This window comes from Oncorhynchus mykiss, chromosome 7 (assembly GCF_057628025.1).
Source record: "Oncorhynchus mykiss isolate SJ-2025 chromosome 7, ASM5762802v1, whole genome shotgun sequence".
Classification (NCBI taxonomy): Eukaryota; Metazoa; Chordata; class Actinopteri; order Salmoniformes; family Salmonidae; genus Oncorhynchus; species Oncorhynchus mykiss.
The window spans coordinates 66,246,516-66,269,594 of NC_143028.1; the positions used below are offsets into that span (position 1 = coordinate 66,246,516).

The following is a 23,079-nucleotide window of genomic DNA, read 5'->3' on the forward strand; positions in this document are numbered from 1 at the left end:
AGAAATTAGAGTACTTTTTGTACATAGTCCTCTCATTTTAGGGTACCAATTCACTTATACAGTATGTGTATAATAGTAAAAAGTTAAGTATTTGGTCCCATATTCATAGCACAGATAATCCTGAGTGAATTGTGAATAATGATGAGTGAGAAAGTTACAGACACATAAATATCAAACCCCCGAGACATGCTAACCTCTCACCATTACAATAGTGTGAGGTTAGAATTTTGAGGGGGTATGGTATTTATGCCTTTGTAACTTTCTCATTCATCATTATTCACCATTTATTCAGGATTATCTGTAATTATGGAATCATCCATATTCATGTAGGAGTGTTTAGAAACATATTATATTATTATTTACAATATAAGTGACTCCAAAATTACAATACATTATTTACCATTCATTTCTGTACCAAATGATCTGAAACACAACCAAAACAAACAGCAAATGCATCCACCAGTCAGTCACAAGCTTGGTGTAATCATTGTGCGTTATGAATATGGGACAAAATACTTAACTTTTTACTAATTTTATACACACAAAAGTGAATTTGTCCTAATACTTTTGGTCCCTCAAAGTATGGGTGAAAATTCCCTCAAATTAAAGCACTTTAACCTCATAGTCATTGTATATTTTCAAATCCAAAGTATTGGAGTACAGAGCCAAAACAACAACAACAAATGTGAATGTTTGTGTGTGTGTGTATTTATTGATCTATTCTACAGTATCTTCACTATCTAATCATATTTATGCTTCAGTCATTCAATGTGTCCCTCTAAAATGACCTGTGTATTAATTTAGGAAGTTTTCCAACATGCATTAGTCAATACAAATATAGCCATAATAGCTTAATCCTAAAATGCGTGATTATGGGCCTTACTGTAAATCAAACGAGATCAGATCATAACACATTTTCATAGCATTTACAACTTTTTTTTAACATATCCCGAATTATGGATGTTAAATCTCACTGAAATAACCGAAAGTTAGGCTACTTTATATTCAATGTGTACCTTTGATACATTTAGTCATGGATACGTGGTATTGGGCATTTCCGGGGAAGTTATAGCCACTCCCTGCAGTTGTGTTGGATTGATGGGTTGTCACTAGTTACCCCAGCCACAAAGTTGGCTAATGAAGGTCATCGTAAAATGTATGGGGGGAAAATTCGACCTAATTTAAGGTTAGGGTTGGATATAATGTTAGCAGTGTGATTTTAAGAAGATCATTTGTAGAAATACGCGGGTTTAGCCATAATTATGACTTCGTGGCTGTGGTAACTAGTGAACACCGGGTTGATGATCTCGAGGGAGGGTCCTAACAAAGAACAGAAGCGACTCCACAATGGGAGGTTTGGCGGATACTTCTTATAATATAGTACTAGTGTATTTTCTGTTTTTATGCCATGGATATGTTTTTAAAATTAATTGTATCATTTACACTTACCCACATGATATTGTGCTTGAACGTAACGTAACCAGTCTGGGCGGGAGAGCATGGTTGTCAACAAGTGGACAGCTTCTTCCTTGTCTTTTCGAGAGTTTTGAATGGCAATGACATGGCACTTCCAACTTCTAATGTAATGTTTGCTATCGTGCTAACACTTGGTAGCCTAACCCTTTGCAACGTGTAGTGTTCCCGGCAGATACGTCTATTTCTAAGCAACATTGTTTCTGGTGTAGGCTACACCTCGCGCCTGCCTTTGAACTAATGTAAAATGATATCACAAGTTGCTGTACCCTACCCGTTTACACATTATAACACAAAAAGATATTGTACATTACTAGCATTAGACACACACAGACTGAGCTGAATTCAACACATTTTCTTAAGAGGCAAGTATAGGCTACCGAAGAAAATCATGTGCCCGAGAGCAGCCAGCGAGGCACAAGGCATTTAACTTACATTTCACCCTAGAGTCACTACGTGTACTTGGCTATTTTAGGACAAGCCATGTCCAGACAATCAATGTCGACCTGGCATAGCCTACCTATTCTGTCAAAACGTTCCAAATGTAAAAAATGGAACTAGATTTCATTCTGCTGTAAATGCCTCTTCAAACTTTGACTCTAGTAGCATATTTTGAGATTTCACTGTCCTAGTTTGTTTATACTGTATATCCCATATCCTCATTTAGGGAGGCAATCATTCCATATCCTTGCCCAAATATGAACTGTGTGATCCTCATGTCTTCCCATTTTATTATTATAATTTTCATGTTGTGATTCATTCCAATGTGACTGTCAGACAGCTTCCATGACCAGCTGCTGGAGGACAGTCGGTTCCTTAGGGCAGACCGTCGCCTGGACACAGAACTAGTGGATAAGCTCATCCTGCAGCTCAACAGGATCTACCCGCAGATCCTCACAGACAAGGAGGCCACCAAAGTGAGTCTTGCTCCCCAGTAAAATAATTTTGACCCAGGGTAGTGGTAACTTCCACTGGTAGTAAGAGTCCGAGAATGACTACTTGTTTCATTGTCAGACCAGCGCCAGACAGACTGTAACACAATGTTACAATTGAGTAATAGGCTAGCGTTCACAGAAAATGTGTTTCTGAATTCCTGGAATGCTGAATATGATTTGATGATCCAGTTTAGGGACCTTGATGTGCCCACCTGCGTCCGACTGGCCGAGCTCCTGGCTCACCTACAGGGGAAAGGTGAAGAGGCCTGCCGGGAGTTCTACCGGGCACTTCACCTGCATGTGGAAGAGGTGTACTTCAGCCTACCCACGCGTCTCCGCCTCAGAGGTTAGTCTCTCCGACTGTCAATCAGTCACTGGAGATCTGACATTTGTTCTCATTATTATTCACACCAAAATACCTTTTTTTACTCCAGTTTATTTTAGTAAATGCTTTCTTAACACTTATTTTTATTAACTGTGCATTGTTGGTTAAGGGCTTGTAAAGTAAGCATTTCACTGTAAAGTCTACACCTGTTGTATTCGGCACATGTGACAAATAAAATGTGATTTGATTGAGTGAGGATGACATTATCGCTGACATTTTGCAATCTCTTTCCCAGATTCTATAGACCCGTTCACGACTGCAGCCTCACCCACTCAGCAGAGATATGTGCTAAACGACAGAGGTAAGCTATACTCACAGAAAGTGCACACTCTGTCACTTACCAACACATGTACTGTAAACACACATGCCCTTTACGTACCGTAAACTTCTCTTTCTCACATACTGTCTTCTGCTCTCTCTTCCCTCTCCAGGTCATATGTTCTTCCTGAGTTGTTTCAGTGTTGCAGTTGGGGTGGCTCTACTACATTACTATGGCGGTGAGTAAAATTGTTGTTTTTTTTCCCCCAAAGAAAACAGTAGGAACACCAGAAATCATACATTTTTACAGCTCGTCTGTACTCCTGTAGACTTTTAAAAAATAAAAATCAAGCATAACATTGCATCTTCATGTTATGACAAATCAAACTTTATTTAAAGTGCAATCGGATGACACTTTACAATTAAACAAACAAGGAAGAAGCAGTGAAAAGAATGAGAAAAATAACATAAAACACAAAGGATGTCTAAAACAATAACATCACCGATTTTAAAAAGTGTATTTTTATGTAATTTAAAACGCTCTAGTGTTTGCATCTCATACCTGACAGGGCAAGCTTTTTCATTGGTTTTGGGCTTTTACACCTATTCAGTTTTCATTAGGTTGAAGTTGTCAATGCTATCATGATTATTTGTTGGGGAATAAAACAAAGTTGAACCTACCATGTGTTGTCCTGCAGAGGCCAAAGTAACAAGGGGCAGCAGGGCTCTTGGCATGGCTGCTCTTGGATTGGGTCGACGAGCCCGAGAGGTTCTCATATGGTACACTGAAGAGCCCATCAGGAAGTAGTGGGTGTGTCTCCAACACCACTAGCACATCAGAACACACACTCCAGAGGTGCTTCCGGACATCCACACTACACTACACCCTTTTCACACTACCGTGCCAGCCTGAACCAAACTAGTTACAGCAACTACGGTTAGTACAGCTTGGTTGGGCTCTATTCGATTCGTCTTCATAGGGCCTTAAAGCCCTTAAGTCATTGATTTTTACAACTCTGTAAATACTATATATATATATATATATATTATATATATATCTCTTTTGGGTTTAAGGATCTTACTTTCGCTGACAATTTTTCATACAGCTCTGTTTTTATGGACTTTCATTGTCCTAATAATGGTTAGTTATAGACATGCCTCTTCTCTGGTGAAAGCAACTATTATTACACTAAATGTAAGCCTATGTTACTGAATAGCATCAGAGATTCTGTCTGCATTCATCTTAATTTGTGTGGCGTGGACACAGTAGACATGTAGGGGTTTGTACAGAATACCCAGAGACCAGGCTCACTTTAAATACGGAACCTTTTCCAGGGTATGTGTTGTACTGCTCAGTATACTCAGGGGATTGACATTAGAAAACATACATTTATTTGGTGTATTTATAAGATGATGTGTTTAATTTGTTCAAGAAAAAAACAACCAAGCACTAAATGTATTGCTATTTGTTTTGTGATAATGTCTCTGTTGTCAGGGAGATTATGAGAAACACATATGTAATAACAATGTTATAATATATGCCCAGTGTTTGGCTTGGGCTAAATGTCCACCACATAATGTCTTTACATTAGATGAATCCAGGTCCACTATGTTTGTATATCTAGGCACAGTTTAATGAATGTGTCACTTAGCGATATCAGAGAGATTGCAATATGTTCACTAGAACTATCACGTTATAGTGATTGACTTATCTCCTGATGTTTAAAGCTGGAATCCTTCATGGTGAAACTGCTATGTCCGTTTGCCACAAAGAGGTTACTGTAAACAACAAACAGTTTTTACTCTCTGACATCATTGGACGTGTAATAGAACAGCAGAATATCTTCTGCATTTTTATTTTGGTGTGAGGCTCCTTACCTCCGGTTCGCCAACGAAACAATGGCGGTGTGGCGGACAGTAGCGCTGTTTCCCCTACTGCGGATTCCATCTTTAAATATTTTTTGAGTGAAAATGGTACTAAGTCACTGTTTTTGAAAGTGTTCTTTTTTTATTATGCCCACTAAAAAAACAACACAAAGTAATACATTTCAGGTCTCAACTGTGTTGTTTCACCTCGGAGTCTATTTCTCTCTCACTTTTCTCAAATGTTAAGAATTTTCAAAGCCTTCTCTAACCAACATGTCTTATGTTTTCTCTTACACATGCATGAAGCCTTTGTTCACTAACTTGCTGTAATTATGTTTAGTTTGTTAAGGTCAATATTGTTAATGGGGGAAGTAGATTATAAGGCCTATACTGTTTTATAGTAGGGAACATCATGTTAAATACACATTTAACCTACCAGATATAATCCATGTGTAGACATAGAGCTGTGATACACCAGTAATACCTACTCTTTTTATGTCTAAACGTGGAAGTTAGGAGTCTCCCCACAGACTAACTGTCTTAGTCTCTCAAGTGCCTTCATTAGCCTTTCCATGCATGGACAATAAAAAAACAATATCTGAACAAATTGTTGTATTTTATTCACAAACTTCATTTCAGAGTAGTAAAGTGTTCTACTGCATATAGTGCATAAAATGTATATTAAGTGGGGTTAAATGATTTGGTCCTTCATTTACAAAAATAGAAAAACTATTATACTGTCAAGGCTAAACGAGGCATGACATACACACTTCCAACACAAATCTATACACTGAGTGTACAAAAGATTATGTGCTCTTTCCATGACATAGACTGACCAGGTGAAAGCTTTGATCCCCTATTGATGTCACTTCAATCAGTGTAGATGAAGGGAGGAGACAGGTTAAATAATCATTTTAAAGTCTTGAGACAATTGAGACATGTATGTGTACCATTCAATGGGTGGGTGGGTGGGGGGAAATAACTCCATAAATATTAGGAAGGTGTCCTTTAATATTTTGTACTGTATATGACAGGAGATTGGTGGCACCTTAATTGGGGAGGAAGGGCTTGTGGTAATGGCTGGAGCAGAATGACTGGAATGGTGTCAAATATGTTTGATTTCATTTACTCCATTCCGGCCATTATTATGAGCTGTCCTCCCCTCAGCAGCATCCTGTGGTGTATATACATGTACATTTAAATTCTAACTATACATACTGTATTTGACAGATCTGAGATTACATATATAAGGCAGCATGCACAGTCCCCCTTTGATACCAAGTTGAGGTTTGTTGACTGTTAGGTTGCAAACGTCTGGTAACTTAAACCTGGTTATTTTGGGATAGTTATTTGAATTTTTTAACCCTTAATGACTGTAAACTGTACAGTACTGCCTGAATATATATATATATATATATATATATATATACGATATGTAGGCCCAGGCTCATACAGGACTCTGATTATATCCGCTCCTCTCTGCTGTACAATGATGTACACATGTTTAGCATGGGGCTGTGGTCAAAGCATTTACAGTGGTGGAAAAAGGACCCAATTGTCATACTTGAGTAAAATAAATGATAGAAAATGACTGAAGTGAAAGTCACCCAGCAAAATACTACTTGAGTAAAAGTATTTGGTTTTAAATATACAATACTTAAGTATCAACAGTAAATGTAATTGCTAAAATATATTAAAAGTCAAATGTAAAATTCCTTATATTAAGAAAACAAGACAGCACAATTTTCTGTTTTTAATTTACGGATAGCCAGGGGCACACCAACACTCGGACATCATTTACAAATGAAGTATTTGTGTTTAGTGACTCCGCCAGATCAGAGGCAGTAGGGATGATTAGGGTTGTTCTATTGATAAGTGTGTGAATTTGATCATTTTCTGTCCTACTAAGCATTCAAAATATAATGAGTACTTTTGGATGTCAGGGAAAATGTATGGAGTAAAAAGTACATTATTTTCTTTAGGATTGTAGTGAAGTAAAAGTTGTCAAAAATTTAAATAGTAATGTACAGATACCCCAAAAAACGATTTAAGTATTATTTTAAAGTATTTTTTTTATTAAGTACTTTTCACCACTGCGTTTACAGCACACCCAGATAAGCTGAAGTCCAAAAACATCTGCAAACCTCTACTGCATTAACAATAGCAGTTAAGACAGCTGTGCTTTGGGTTTTAGCTAGGGTGGTAAAAATATAGAAATACTTGTTTATGTACAGAGCTAAAAGTAGAATGAAGACTCTTGCACGCGTGCGCAGCAGCTGGGTGTGTACATCAAGTATTTCTAGAACAAAGTCACCAGGACAGCGGCTCTGGGATATGTATAAAATAACCCTGTAGATCATATAACTTTCACTGATATGCGGATGACACACAGCTGTACATTTCAATGAAACATGGTGAAGCCCCAAAATTGCCCTCGCTAGAAGCCTGTGTTTCAGACATAAGGAAGTGGATGGCTGCAAACGTTCTACTTTTAAACTCGGACAAAACAGAGATGCTTGTTCTAGGTCCCAAGAAACAAAGATATCTTCTGTTGAATCTGACAATTCATCTTAATGGTTGTACAGTCGTCTCAAATAAAACTGTGAAGGACCTCGCGTTACTCTGGACCCTGATCTCTCTTTTGACGAACATATAGAGACTGTTTCAAGGACAGCTTTTTTCCATCTACGTAACATTGCAAAAATCAGAAACTTTCTGTCCAAAAATGATGCAGAAAAATGTATCCATGCTTTTGTTACTTCTAGGTTAGACTACTGCAATGTTCTACTTTCCGGCTACCCGGATAAAGCACTAAATAAACTTCAGTTAGTGCTATATACGGCTGCTAGAATCCTGACTAGAACCAAAACAAATTGATCATATTACACCAGTGCTAGCCTCCCTACAGTGGCTTCCTGTCATGGCAAGGGCTGATTTCAAGGTTTTACTGCTAACCTACAAAGAATTACATGGGCTCGCTCATACCTATCTCTCTGATTTGGTCCTGCTGTACATACCTACACGTACGCTATGGTCAAAAGACACAGGCCTCCTAATTGTCCCGAGAATTTCTAAGCAAACAGCTGGAGGTAGGGCCTTCTCCTATAGAGCTCCATTTTTATGGAATGGTCTGCCTACCCATGTGAGAGACGCAAACTCGGTCTCAACCTTTAAGTCTTTACTGAAGACTCATCTCTTCAGTGGGTCATATCATTGAGTGTAGTCTGGCCCAGGAGTGTGAGGGTGAACGGAAAGGCTCTGGAGCAACGAACCGCCCTTGCTGTTGCCTGGCCGGTTCCCCTCTTTCCACTGGGATTCTTTGCCTCTAACCCTATTACAGGGGCTGAGTCACTGGCTTACTGGTGCTCTTTCATGCCGTCCCTAGGAGGGGTGCGTCACTTGAGTGGGTTGAGTCACTGATGTGATCTTACTGTCTGGGTTGGCGCCCCCCCTTGGGTTGTGCCGTTTGCGGAGATCTTTGTGGCCTATACTCGGCCTTGTCTCAGGATGGTAAGTTGGTGGTTGAAGATATCCCTCTAGTGGTGTAGGGGTTGTGCTTTGGCAAAGTGGGTGGGGTTATATCCTTCCTGTTTGGCCCTGTCCGGGGGTATCATCAGATGGGGCCACAGTGTCTCCTGACCCCTCCTGTCTCAGCCTCCAGTATTTATGCTGCAGTAGTTTATGTGTCGGGGGGCTAGGGTCAGTTTGTTATATCTGGAGTACTTCTCCTGTCTTATCCAGTGTCCTGTGTGAATTTAAGTATGCTCTCTCTAATTCTTTCTTTCTCTCTCTCGGAGGACCTGAGCCCTAGGACCATGCCTCAGGACTACCTGGAATGATGACTCCTTGCTGTCCCCAGTCCACCTGGCCGTGCTGCTGCTCCAGTTTCAACTGTTCTGCCTGCGGCTATGGAATCCTGACCTGTTCACCGGACGTGCTACCTGTCCCAGACCTATTATTTGACCATGCTGGTCATTTATGAACATTTGAACATCTTGGCCATGTTCTGTTATAATCTCCACCCGGCACAGCCAGAAGAGGACTAGCCACCCCTCATAGCCTGGTTCCTTTCTAGGTTTCTTCCTAGGTTTTGGCCTTTCTATGGAGTTTTTCCTAGCCAACGTGCTTCAACACCTGCATTGCTTGCTGTTTGGGGTTTTAGGCTGGGTTTCTGTACAGCACTTTGAGATATCAGCTGATGTACGAAGGGCTATATAAATAAATTTGATATTTGAAAAGGCAATAAATGAACGCCATTGGTCATTGAACAATGTAATGTTCTAACAGCATGTAAATAGCAACTGATGAAGTGTGTGACGTAACAACATGAAGTAGGGTAAATGACCAGGGGAAGACAAAGTTGACAAATTCTGATCTTGATAATGAATCTGATTGAGATCCTGAGAAATGAATATGGAAAGACAAAGATGGTCAACTCTGAGTTTGTAATTGCCTCTGAAATGTTGACTGGCTGTGGATATGAAAGGCCAGTGTGAGTCCTGTAGAGTTGATCTATCCATTGTCTTTGACGTAACAGAGAACCTGATGGCTTGAGGCCTATGGAAGACTGGATCCCTGAAATTCTCTGGCCTGTAACATAGCAGTAATTGGGTTAGTACAGCTTTGCAGCTATGGTAGGTAATTACAATATCAAACATTTAATATAAGATTCACCTATGTGTGACAGTACTGTAACTGTAACAGTAGGCCTACCTACATATACACAAAAGTATGTGGACACTGCTTCAAATTAGTGGATTCGGCTATTTCAGCCACACATTGCTGACAGTTGTAAAATGTCGAGCACACAGTCATACAATCTCCATAGACAAACACTGGCAGTAGAATGGCCTTACTGAAGAGCTCAGTGATTTTCAATGTAGCACCTTCATAAGATGCCACCTTTCCAACAAGTCAGTTTGTAAAATTTCTACCCTGTTATAGCTGCCCCGGTCAACTGTAAGTGCTGTTATTGTGAAGTGGAAACGTTTAGGAGCAACAACGGCTCAGTTGCGAAGTGGTAGGCCACTTACGCGCTGAGTGTAAAAATCGTCTGTCCTCGGTTGCAACACTCACTACTGAGTTCCAAATTGCCTCTGGAAGCAACGCCAGCACAATAACGGTTTGTCAGGAGCTTCATGAAATGGGTTTCTATGGCCGAGCAGCCGCACACAAGCCTAGGATCACCATGCGTAATGCCAAGCGTCGGCTGGAGTGGTGTTAAGCTCGTCGCCATTAGACTCTGGAGCAGTGGAAATGCGTTCTTTGGAGTGATGAATCACGCTTCACCATCTGGCAGTCCAACAGACGAGTCTGGGTTTAGTGGATGCCAGGAGAATGCTTCCTGCCCCAATGCATAGTGCCAACTGTAAAGTTGGGTGGAGGAATAATAATGGTCTGTGGCTGTTTTTCATGGTTCGGGCTCCTTAGTTCCAGTGAAGGGAAATCTTAATGCTACATCATAAAATGACATTCTAGACGATTCTGTGCTTCCAACTTTGTGGCAACAGTTTGATGAAGCCTCTTTCCTGTTTCAGCATGACAATGCCCCACGGCACAAAGTGACGTCCATACAGAAATGGTTTGTTGAGATCTGTGTGGAAGAACCTAACTGCCCTGCACAGAGCCCTGACCTCAACTCCATCGAACACATTTGGGATGAATTGGAATGCCTACTGCATGCCAGGCCTAACTGCTCAACCTCACTAATGCTCTTGTGGCTAAATGGAAGCAAGTCCCACTGCAAAGTTCCCTTATCTAGTGGAAAGCCTTCCCAGAAGAGTGGAAGCTGTTATAGCAGTAAAGGGGGACCAACTCCATATTAATGCCCATGATTTTGGAATGAGATGTTCGACTAGCCGGTGTCCACATACTTTTGGTCATGTAGTGTATTTATAAAGCTCATGTAACCTGAATGTGACATGCAACTCTCATACATGTATGATTTCCAAACACTACCAAAGTATGTGCGTATTGTATATATAACACTAGTATAATGCCTTTACCTGTGTACTATCTGATGAACATGGGTAAGGAGTGAGGGCAGTTAGGAGTTGGTGTTGGGCTTCTGGACGCCAAATGCTGTGATGAAGACATTGACTACAACAATGATGAAGACGAGTGCTGTGGTGACATTCTCCATAATGTTCAGCTTGAAGTGCATGCTCTCATCGTTCACGTTCCACTTTACTACAGAACAAGAGAGAGACACCAAAATATGTTGAGGATTAATTTACTGTCTCCAAGCATGTCCTCAATCCAACCAACAGAGGGAGCTATGCCAGTGTTTTCAAGTGTTGCTTCTAAGACTGGGGGCACTGTTTGAATTCCTTAAAAGTGCATTCTTCCCCTCTCCCTTCTTTGAAGTAATCACTGAGTGCGTAGACAAAATTGGACAAGTAGACAAGATTGGACAAGTGAACTCAGCTCTACCACATGGTGGCCCGCCTGGCTTTTTAACCATCATTTATTCAGCATTGTCTTACTAATCATTATTGAACCATCTGATATGAAGATACAGACTTTGACATTTCCTACCCTCAGGTGAATTATTATTTAGGACATTCATTATATTCCTCACTGGAGATGGCTAATATGTTGTGGAGATTGAGGTGAGAGTTAGTTAGGGCCCAGTTTAGTTTAGCATTTTTCAAATGCTCTCAGTGCAGACACACAACTCCTGTAACATTAGCAATTCCCCCTCAGGACATTAAGCTGAGTATTCCTAATTTGAACCAGCTCAGAGGAGAAATACAACACTCAATGGTCTCATTCCTGAACTCTCCCACACACACAATGGGAGCCCCTGGCAGGGGAACATAAGGATATTATGGCCAGGGGTGTGATGGACCAGGCTTCACTCAATACACAGATAATATTATGTTTGCTGAGAGAGCCAGTCTCAGGCCGACAGACACACATATGGCTCTAATTTTGTCTGGCGTTGAGGCACTAGGTCAAAAAGCATGTTAGTTTGCAATTTCGTCATGTAAAAACTGGCACACTGGCATTTTCTAGGTTCGGCAACTTACCTGTCTAACATCTGCCCGTTTGCGCTGAAGTGCGAGGGGTGGCAATATTTGAGTTGTGTCTTTAAAAACAAGTGCAAAAGTGACAATTTCATGCAGCGCTAGTGGGAAGTTAAAGACACACAAAACGTAGGTCTTAATGGTAACACAGTTGATGATAGCATGGATTTTGGGAGCGGAAGCTCAGCCATGACACACAATGCCCATAGAAGAGAGTGCCTTTTGTGCAGGTGAATCTCATACTTAGAAACATTTAAAAAAAGATTGGTTTCCCCTATTTCATTTAATTTGATTAAAAACCAAGCATAGCCTACCCTCCCCTTAATCAAGGCTCGTTTAGCCGCATCGCATAGATGGGTCTTTTTATCCTGTTCATTAGCCAAGTAGCGTATGAATAACAGGGTTTTAAATGGTCTACCGAGAGTGCTTTGAAATATTTTGTTATTTTCCCTCATGCCTTTTCATTATTCACAATTCACATACCTGCATACTTCATTTTGCTTGTTCAAGTAGGCTGTCCATCCCTATTTTCAAAGACCGCCTCTCGTCCGATTAAATGCCTTGCACATACAGTGCCTTGCGAAAGTATTCGGCCCCCTTGAACTTTGCGACCTTTTGCCACATTTCAGGCTTCAAACATAAAGATATAAAACTGTATTTTTTTGTGAAGAATCAACAACAAGTGGGACACAATCATGAAGTGGAACGACATTTATTGGATATTTCAAACTTTTTTAACAAATCAAAAACTGAAAAATTGGGCGTGCAAAATTATTCAGCCCCCTTAAGTTAATACTATGTAGCGCCACCTTTTGCTGCGATTACAGCTGTCGCTGTAAGTCGCTTGGGGTATGTCTCTATCAGTTTTGGACATCGAGAGACTGAATTTTTTCCCCATTCCTCCTTGCAAAACGGCTCGAGCTCAGTGAGGTTGGATGGAGAGCATTTGTGAACAGCAGTTTTCAGTTCTTTCCACAGATTCTCGATTGGATTCAGGTCTGGACTTTGACTTGGCCATTCTAACACCTGGATATGTTTATTTTTGAACCATTCCATTGTAGATTTTGCTTTATGTTTTGGATCATTGTCTTGTTGGAAGACAAATCTCCGTCCCAGTCTCAGGTCTTTTGCAGACTCCATCAGGTTTTCTTCCAGAATGGTCCTGTATTTGGCTCCATCCATCTTCCCATCAATTTTAACCATCTTCCCTGTCCCTGCTGAAGAAAAGCAGGCCCAAACCATGATGCTGCCACCACCATGTTTGACAGTGGGGATGGTGTGTTCAGCTGTGTTGCTTTTACGCCAAACATAACATTTGCATTGTTGCCAAAAAGTTCAATTTTGGTTTCATCTGACCAGAGCACCTTCTTCCACATGTTTGGTGTGTCTCCCAGGTGGCTTGTGGCAAACTTTAAACAACACTTTTTATGGATATCTTTAAGAAATGGCTTTCTTCTTGCACAGTGCTCCTTGGGATGTTTAAAGCTTGGGAAATCTTTTTGTATCCAAATCCGGCTTTAAACTTCTTCACAACAGTATCTCGGACCTGCCTGGTGTGTTCCTTGTTCTTCATTATGCTCTCCGCGCTTTTAACGGACCTCTGAGACTATCACAGTGCAGGTGCATTTATACGGAGACTTGATTACACACAGGTGGATTGTATTTATCATCATTAGTCATTTAGGTCAACATTGGATCATTCAGATATCCTCACTGAACTTCCGGAGAGAGTTTGCTGCACTGAAAGTAAAGGGGCTGAATAATTTTGCACGCCCAATTTTTCAGTTTTTGATTTGTTAAAAAAGTTTGAAATATCCAATAAATGTTGTTCCACTTCATGATTGTGTCCCACTTGTTGTTGATTCTTCACAAAAAAATACAGTTTTATATCTTTATGTTTGAAGCCTGAAATGTGGCAAAAGGTCGCAAAGTTCAAGGGGGCCGAATACTTTCGCAAGGCACTGTAGGCAACAACAATTGACAGGAGCCTAGTATCTTGTATAGACGTGCAAATGTTATACCTAAAGACATTTAGGCCTACATGTGCACACAGTGCCATGGAACTAGAGAAGTGATTTATGATGTCATGCTTCTGACCCCATCCTATTTAGAAATATTGTTGTTGTTCTGTTTCATACCGAGCTCTCCATAGGCTACCCTTACCCTAGGCCTAAGCTACTAAGACTGGTTCAACAGCAAAGTGTTGTGCCTTTTTTATCCTGGCCTTTCACAGTAGCCTATCCATAAAATGTGTTTAAATGGTCTGTTAGTCAGAGAGCCTTGAATTTAAAATTTACAGCACAACATCATCATAATGACATCATAATTTGAATTAACATGCTATATTACCATGGAAATTATTGCCTCACAATACCAGGCAACCAGTGTACCCAGGAGTTTACCAGTACAATTGTCAGGATAAGAGGTTCCAAACCCATTCTATTCATTATATTTCTACGCTCCTGGCCCCACGCCTCATCAATCTATGGCTACGTCCCAAATGTCGCTCCTCCCTCCCAAAGTGTGCACTGCCCTTCACTGATTTGAAAGAAAAAATGGAATGACTGGGATAAGAAATATGGTGGAAACTCTTAGCTCATGCCTCCACCGATCTAATGCTTTTACATTTGTGGGAAGTATTGAATGACTTCACTCTTCAGTAGAAAGGCAATATTATTGGGAAGCAAACAGTTGCTGGTTAGCGCCAGAGCCAGACAGAGTGTGGATTACTTTCTTCATATACCCTTGGGGGGGATTAATAAAGTTGAATAGAATAGAATTGAGACCCACCGATGAAGATGAGCAGGATGCCCACTGTGACCTGCAGGATGAGGGAGATGGAGATGAGAGTGATGAGAGGTTTGTAGAAGGTGAAACCTGGGCCCTGCTCCAGGACAGCCTTCAGCTGGGAGGCGTTGGCCATGAGTAATGCCACGTCCAGCATGCTCTCTGCTGCACTCTTCTTATTGGCGTAGTGGTTCATGTTCAGAGCACCCCCCGTCGCCCTGTGATTCCTGCCCCTAAGGTGTGGAACCTGACATGAATACAGAGAGACTAACATTAGTACAACATAGACTAGACAAAGACATCAATTATGTTCAGTATAAACATAATGTATATCTAGCCCTATGTCTATCTATCCTTATGTCTATGAACTTAACTCAGGTACATCATTGTCTGGTTACAGTTGTAAGTGAACCTGTAGGAGAGCACACTGTTAGTTATATTATTATTATTATATAAGAGGCTGGTGCTATGCTACATTATATGACACTATGATGAGTTAATGTCCTCACTGAACTTTTTACTATGTCATACTGACCTTCAGCTTATTTAGGATAAAGTTTTAATGGAAGTATGTGGACATTTTGGGGATTCCTACAGTGACTCTGCTGTGGATTTGTGGGAAATGAAAGTGTTGTGGGACTATTTTAACAGGAAGTGTGACCATGCCCTCGGTCCATGGTGACTGCGCACCGTGCACAGAGAACTGATAGAAAGGAAGAGAGGTCAAGAGATCATGTGCTATGTCTTCTCTTCAGTTTCTTGCCAACCAGGGTGTAGATACTGAAACTGTAAACCAGGAGAAAGCAGTTCACCCTGTGGAGGAAGGTCTCTTCTCTACTTTACCACCCTGCAGTAGAGCGGGTTGGAAAATACGAAGTTAAATTGTTACATCATTGAAAAAGTGGGATTCCTAAACCAAACATTACCCAGGCGTCTTTGTGGGTTGAGGACAGAGTGTTTATTTTGGGTGGAACCGTCCAGCCTGACCATCCAAAAAACAAGGAGAGCCTTGTGCCCAGGTTGGCAGTGTAAAACAGAGAAGCCCACATGCCTCTCACCACCTCTAAAAACACTCACAGCCCACAGAGGAAAAAGTTGTCCTTGTGACCGAGGCTAGCAATGGTTGGACAGTTACTTCTCTATGAGAAGCAGCCTGCTTTCCTTCACTGACTTATAACCCTCAAATTCCTGCACTGATCTTTCTTTGTCTTTCATTCATCCCATTCTCTGACTTTCACTCCCTTTCTCTGGCCCAGTTTTTTGTGTGACATTTTCTCACTCAATCTTGTTGCCCATCTCTCTGTCATTCAAATGGGCTAGATTCCTATACTGCTGTATTCAAAATTGAACTAGAAATACTTAATGAGGGAACCTTCTCATGGCCTTGTTCTCAGTATCTGGTTATCTGTCCCTCTCCCTCTCTTGGGCCAAGGAGAGACTTACCTCTGCTGCTTATATCCAGAGTGTTATAACAGGCTGAGATACAGTACGTGTACTGTATTACGTATTCTGGTGATGCCAGACACTTTTCTTAAGCATGATTGTTGAGTAACAAACAGATCATTGTGGGTCTGAACAGACACTGCTGACCAGTCAATGTTGTTGCTCATGTAAGAGATGGGAGCCCTTCTCAGCTCTCCTTTTTCCTTCCCATCCTCTGCCTTCCTTGTTCATACACTGGTAGTACATTAACTGAACAACTGTTGTTGTTTTACTGTGAGATTCATATGTGGGCTCTTCATGTTGCTTCTATATGAACAAAACTCAACAATTAGTATAAGCCGCAGGTTTAAGATCAACACTGATGGGTAAAAACAAGAAACTCTAACAGAGCTTGATGATTGCACAGTTGTTTTCCATTGAGTTTGATCAGGACTTTTCTAAGTAACATAGTTTCACCTTTATTTAGCCAGGTAGGCTAGTTGAGAACAAGTTCTCATTTGCAACTGCGACCTGGCCAAGATAAAGCATAGCAATTCGACACATACAACAACACAGAGTTAGACATGGAATAAACAAAACATACAGTCAATAATACAGTAGGAAAAAAAAGTCTATATAAAGTGAGTGCAAATGAGGTAAGATAAGGGAGTTAAGGCAATAAATAGGCCATGGTGGCGAAGTAATTACAATATAGCAATTTAAACACTGGAATGGTAGATGAGCAGAAGATGAATGTGCAAGTAGAGATACTGGGGTGCAAAGGAGCAAGATACATAAATAAATACAGTATGGGGATGAGGTAGATAAATGGGCTATGTACAGGTGCAGTGATCTGTGAGCTGCTCTGTCAGCTGTTGCTTAATGCTAGTGAGGGAGATATGAGTCTCCAGCTTCAGTGATTTTTGCAGTTCGTTCCAGTCATTGGCAGCAGAGAACTGGAAGGAAAGGCGACCAAAGTAGGAATTGGCTTTGGGGGTGACCAGTGAGATATACCTGTGTGCTACGAGTGGGTGCTGCTATGGTGACCAGTTAGCTGAGATAAGACGAGGCTTTACCTAGCAGAGACTTGTAGATAACCTGTAGCCAGTGGGTTTGGCGACGAGTATGAAGCGAGGGCCAACCAACGAGAGCGTATAGGTCGCAGTGGTTTGTAGTGTATGGGGCTTTGGTGACAAAACGGATGGCACTGTAATAGACTGCATCCAATTTGTTGAGTAGAGTGTTGGAGGCTATTTTATAGATGACATCGCCGAAGTCGATGGATCGGTAGGATGGTCAGTTTTACGAGGGTATGTTTGACAGCAAGAGTGAAGGATGCTTTGTTGCGATATAGGAAACCAATTCTAGATTTAATTTTGGATTGGAGATGCTTAATGTGAGTCTGGAAGGAGAGTTTACAGTCTAACCAGACACCTAGGTATTTGTAGTTGTCCACGTATTCTAAGTCAGAGCCGTCCAGAGTAATGCTGCTGGACGGGCGGGCAGGTGCGGGCAGTGATCGATTGAATAGCATGCATTTAGTTTTACTTGCATTTAAGAGCAGTTGGAGGCCACGGAAGGAGAGTTGTATGGCATTGAAGCTCGTCTGGAGGTTAGTTAACACAGTGTCCAAAGAGAGGCCAGAAGTATACAGAATGGTGTCGTCTGCGTAGAGGTGGATCAGAGAATCACCAGCAGCAAGAGCGACATCATTGATGTATACAGAGAAGAGAGTCGGCCCGAGAATTGAACCCTGTGGCACCCCCATAGAGACTGCCAGATGTCCGGACAACAGGCCCTCCGATTTGACACACTGAACTCTATCAGAGAAGTAGTTGGTAAACCAGGTCGAGGCAATCATTTGAGAAACCAAGGCTGTTGAGTCTGCCAATAAGAATGTGGTGATTGACAGAGTCGAAAACCTTGGCCAGGTCGATGAATTCGGCTGCACAGTAATGTCTCTTATCGATGGCGGTTATGATGTCGTTTAGGACCTTGAGCGTGGCTGAGGTGCACCCATGACCAGCTCTGAAACCAGATTGCATAGCGGAGAAGGTATGGTGGGATTTGATATGGTCGGTAATCTGTTTGTTAACTTGGCTTTCGAAGACCTTAGAAAGACAGGGTAGGATAGATATAGGTCTGTAGCAGTTTGGGTCTTGTGTCACCCCCTTTGAAGAGGGGGATGACCGCGTCAGCTTTCCAATCTTTGGGAATCTCAGACGATATGAAAGAGAGGTTGAACCGGCTAGTAATAGGGGTTGCAACAATTTCGGCAGATAATTTTTAGAAAGAGAGGGTCCAGATTGTCTAACCCGGCTGATTTGTAGGGGTCCAGATTTTGCAGCTCTTTCATTACATCAGCTATCTGGATTTTGGTGAAGGAGAAATGCTGGGTGCTTTGGCGGGTTGCTGTGGAGGGTGCCGGGCAGTTGACCGGGGTAGGGGTAGCCAGGTGGAAAGCTTGGCCAGCCGTAGAGAAATGCTTATTGAAATTCTCAATTATAGTGGATTTATCGGCGGTAACAGTGTTTCTTAGCCAATTACCTACAGTACTGGTCAAATGTTTGGGCACACCTACTCATTCCAGGGTCTTTCTTTGTTTTTACTATTTTCTACATTGTACAATAATAGTGAAGATAGTTTTGATGTCTTCACTATTATTCTACAATGTAGAAAATTGTCAAAATAAAGAAAAAGTCTTGAATGAGTAGGTGTGTCCAAACTTTTGACTGGTACTGTAAATGTCAATCATTTCCGGAATCCCAGGCCATTATGCCACTTTGCTCACAGAGCAGAGCAGGTGAAGACTGGACACCTCCTTTATGTTGCTCAATGCATTGTGATTCACTTGGGATGTTGGACTTTCAAAATATGTTCTTCAAAGAGGGTATTATTTTTTTTACAGAACTGCAGTGTTTTCTACAACACGCACAACAGACAACCTTGAATAAACCACTGAGGAGAATGACAGAGTTGCAGACAACTCTGGTCTGCCAACCAAACAGATAATTGGACCGCTAAGCATACATGGTCTCTGAGGCTACGTAAACTATTTAGTTTTCGGCAGACCACCAACAAGACAAATCAATACTGAGTGATTTGAAAGTATCCTGCATAATTATGTAAACACTAAATGGGTCTGAAATGGCACCCTATTTCCTATATAGTGCACTACTTTTGACCAGGTCTCTGGTAGCTAGTGCATTACAGTATATAGAGAATAGGCCAGGGGGCCATTTCGGAAGCAGACATTGAGTAGGCCTAAACTTAAACTGCTTGGTAGGGAAGGACGTTTACCTTTGCCCAAAGGAATGTTTGTTTTCTGTGGCATATTACACCAAATACTAACAACCACATAGCACTGAACACTCAGAGCTGTCGCCTCAACATACATCAATGGGGACTTGTGGGGAATTCTACTTGCTTTCCTTTGGCCTTTGACATTGTTATAACCTATTGTTGTGGTGTAACAGGTGTTTACTCTAGGTTAGTAACAAAATGATGTGGCTTTCCCCTTAATATATGTCACCTATTCACAAGCATGGCCCCTGGATAACCTGCTATGAATGTGGGAAGTCACCATTTCTCCCTACTTTCTCATTGTGTAATGTATTTTTAATGCAACACAGTTTGGTGTTATAAAGTTATAAACAACTGACAACAACATTCTTGCCATCTTCTAGCTACCAAACATTGTTGGATCAATCGTTTGGTAGATGAAGTTCTCTGATACTTTTCATGATTTGGGTTTTCAAACACATCAACATAATATTTGAAGGATAGTCGATAAAGGGATTCTCCTCGTGTAGGTAGTCTAAACCAGGAGCATGGCTATGATCTCACACTTAATCCTCAACAGGTGGGTTTTGGACTATAACCGATTACTTAATTAGCTGTAATAGAAAACCTGAACTAGTTCAAAGGTTAGTGACAATGGTCTTTGAAAAAGGCCTAAAACGTGATCAAGGGTTGTGTATGCTATATAGTCAAAAGGGTTAAAGCACCCTCCCATAAAATACACACAATTCTAAATGATATGGTTCTGTCTGTATTTAACATTTAACGTGTGGCATTTAATTATCCGTATAGACCTTTTCTTTACGTTCCAAAATACATTTATGTGCCTTTGGTCGATGCTGATGACCACCAACAGGCCCATTGGCTACGCTCCCAATCTCATAAAATATCCACTGTTCGGAGCATAATCCCCATGACAACAGGCACGTGTTGTATTTCTGCGGATTTTCATTTTCACGAGCATACTGCGTAATCATTACGCGCAAACTGTACTCAAAAACTATGCTAATATGCCCATTATAGACTACGAGTAAGTCTATTGTATTGGGTTTGCAATCATTCAGACGAGACTGGTGCTTAATTTAGTATAGTCCTGTTGAAGCCCCACAAAGAAAAGTTTCAGCACAGAATTGTGAGATGTTAATAAATGAACTACCGATTAACATCCGCGTAGCGAGTAATAGTTACATTGTATCCTATATGGTAAACTATAACTGTTAGGTTACAATGTAACCTAGATGCAGTAAACTGCGGCATAGGTTATGGCCATTTTTCTGAGAAAAAAACCCAAACATTTTTACGTAGATTGGGGCTGGTCTCTGTTGCAGACTGCGGACTCACAGCTTCTTGCATCGTAGCCTATCTTACCTCTCCTCCGTTCTCTCCGTCTGCATCTCCGTTCATTTCCATGTTTTCAGTTGCCATATTTGCCTCTTAAATATTTAATTTAATCTAAAGGGGGTTAAAATCCTAAATGTGTTGTGGGAGTCCGTGTCGTTGTGTTTCTGCCAGTGGCCGCCGGGTCGGTCCCTATGTGAAAAACGCCTAAACGGCAAGAAGTGGAGGACTGACTACAGGGCTTCACTAGGGGGCGTTTTTACACTGGGGTCTAGAGAAACTGAAAGTAGCCTCTGAATTTGCATGTTTTGATAATTAAGGAATGCCCCTTTCATTTGGGCGAAACACAAGGGATTCCACAGAGTTTCACAAAATCTAAAATACTATATAGGGTTTTCATGAATATTGTAAATACCGTTGATCTGATCATTTGAAGGGTCTCTGATTCTAACTTTGGGCTAAGCCTGGTATGTATTTGGTGAATTTGGTAAAAAAATATTCCCAAACACCATTTCAACATCATTTGAAAAACGTAACTGTTGCTGAATGCGTCAGAATAATATTCCACTTTCCAATGCTGAAGGTGCCATCTTGCGTACATCTTCAGTATATATTTGCAGAGGCACACTACTAGCAGCAATATACAGTGCATTTGGAAAGTATTCAGACCGCTTCACTTTTTACATATTTTGTTATGTTACAGCCTTATTCTAAAAATAGTCTACACACAATACCCCATAATGACAAAGCAAGAATTTTAGCAAATGTATTAAAAATAAAAATGTTAATATTAAATATACATAACTATTCAGACCCTTTACTCAGTACTTTGTTGAAGCACCTTTGGCTACAAGCTTGGCACACCTCATTTTGGGGAGTTTCTCAAATTCTTCTCTGCAGATCCTCTCAAGCTTCCTCAGGTTGGAAGGGGAGTGTTGCTGCACAGTATTTTCAGGTCTCTCCAGAGATGTTCGATCAGGTTCAAGTCCGGGCTCTGGCTGGGTCACTCAAGGAAAATCAGAGACTTGTCCTGAAGTCACTTCTGTGTTGTCATTGCTTAGGGTCGTTGTCCTGTGGGAAGGTGAACCTTCGGCCCAGTCTGAGGTCCTGAGCATGCTGAAGCAGGTTTTCATCAAGGATATCTCTATACTTTGCTCCATTCATCATTCCCTTGATCCTGACTAGTCTCCCAGTCCCTGCCGCTGAAAAACATCCCAACAGCATGATGCTGCAACCACCATGCTATACCGTAACGATGGTGCCAGGTTTCCGCTGGCATTCAGGTTTCATCAGACAAGAGAATCTTGTTTCTCATGTTCTGAGAATCATTTAGGTGCCTTTTGGAAAACTCCAAATGGGCTGTCATGTGGCTTCCGTCTGGCCACTCTACCATAAAGGCCTGATCGGTGGAGTGCTGCAGAGATGGTTGTCCTTCTGGAAAGTTCTCCCATATCCACAGAGGAACTCTGGAGCTCTGTCAGAGTGACCATCAGGTTCTTGGTCGCCTCCCTGACCAAGGCTCTTCTCCCCCTATTGCTCAGTTTGGCTGGGCGGCCAGCTCTAGGAAGAGTCTTGGTGGTTCCAAACTTCTTCCATTTAAGAATGATGAAGGGCACTGTGTCCTTGGGGACCTTCAATGCTGCAGAAATGTTTTGATTCCCTTCCCTAGATCTGTGCCTCGACACAATCCTCTCTCGGAGCTCTACAGACAATTCCTTCCACCTCATGCCTTGATTTTTGCTGACATGCACTGTCAACTGTGGCACCTTATATAGACAGGTGTGTTCCAAATCATGTCAAATCAATTGAATTTACCACAGGTGGACTCCAATTGTAGAAACATCTCAAGGATGATCAATGGAAACAGGATGCACCCCAGCTCAATTTCGAGTCTCATAGCAAAGGGTGTGAATACTTGTGTAAATAAGGTGTTTCTGTCTTCATTTTAATAGATTTGCAACCATTTTTTTTTAAATAAGTTTTTTCTTTGTCATTAGCGGGTATTGTGTGTAGATTCATGAGAAAAATGTACTGCACCGGGCTATAACACGGTGCCTGCCCGGTCTCTCTCGCTCTCCGGTAAGCACAGGAAGTTGGCGCAGGTCTCCTACCTGGCTTTGCCATACTTCCTGTGTGCCCCCACCCAATAAATTTTAGGGTCTGACTCTCGGGCTTCCTACCGCGCCGCCGTGCTCGTTTCTCCAACTCCAACTCCATTCTCCTGTAACCCTCCTCGCACTGCTCCAGCGAATCCCAGGCGGGCTCCGGCACTCTCCCTAGGTCGACC

The 23,079-nt window shown here is 41.5% G+C and overlaps 2 protein-coding genes across 3 annotated transcripts; one reads left to right on the forward strand and one right to left on the reverse strand.

Moving 5' to 3' along the window:
* Window positions 1-25: 25 nt before the first annotated feature.
* Window positions 26-5,524, forward strand: LOC110528430 (caspase recruitment domain-containing protein 19). Of its 2 annotated transcripts, none has more exons than XM_090241798.1 (6): window positions 26-1,354; window positions 2,255-2,390; window positions 2,598-2,754; window positions 3,029-3,094; window positions 3,225-3,290; window positions 3,750-5,518. In XM_090241798.1, exons 1-6 carry the CDS (start codon window positions 1,302-1,304, stop codon window positions 3,857-3,859), a joined length of 588 nt encoding a protein of 195 aa, XP_090097924.1. In that variant the 5' UTR covers window positions 26-1,301; the 3' UTR covers window positions 3,860-5,518. The 2 variants fall into 2 exon arrangements, with proteins under 2 accessions (XP_090097924.1, XP_021466159.2); XM_021610484.3 differs by having other exon boundaries at window positions 1,062-1,354; window positions 2,251-2,390; window positions 3,750-5,524.
* LOC110528431 (ninjurin-1) lies at window positions 5,517-21,097 on the reverse strand. Its single transcript, XM_021610485.3, has 4 exons — window positions 20,823-21,097; window positions 14,736-14,979; window positions 10,923-11,106; window positions 5,517-9,507 (listed from the first exon to the last, which is right to left on the reverse strand). Exons 1-3 carry the CDS (start codon window positions 20,877-20,879, stop codon window positions 10,964-10,966), a joined length of 444 nt encoding a protein of 147 aa, XP_021466160.1. The 5' UTR covers window positions 20,880-21,097; the 3' UTR covers window positions 5,517-9,507; window positions 10,923-10,963.
* Window positions 21,098-23,079: the final 1,982 nt, after the last annotated feature.

Excerpts from the sequence above, each read along its gene's own strand:
- LOC110528430 (XM_090241798.1), top strand. The coding sequence starts at position 1,302 with ATGATCTCGAGGGAGGGTCCTAACAAAGAACAGAAGCGACTCCACAAT. Across the intron at positions 1,355-2,254 it reads AAGCGACTCCACAATGGGAG|CTTCCATGACCAGCTGCTGG; the intron begins GTTTGGCGGATA and ends ACTGTCAGACAG. Across the intron at positions 3,291-3,749 it reads TCTACTACATTACTATGGCG|AGGCCAAAGTAACAAGGGGC; the intron begins GTGAGTAAAATT and ends GTTGTCCTGCAG.
- LOC110528431 (XM_021610485.3), bottom strand. The coding sequence starts at position 20,879 with ATGGCAACTGAAAACATGGAAATGAACGGAGATGCAGACGGAGAGAAC. Across the intron at positions 14,980-20,822 it reads ACGGAGAGAACGGAGGAGAG|GTTCCACACCTTAGGGGCAG; the intron begins GTAAGATAGGCT and ends TATTCATGTCAG. Across the intron at positions 11,107-14,735 it reads CATCCTGCTCATCTTCATCG|TAAAGTGGAACGTGAACGAT; the intron begins GTGGGTCTCAAT and ends CTTGTTCTGTAG.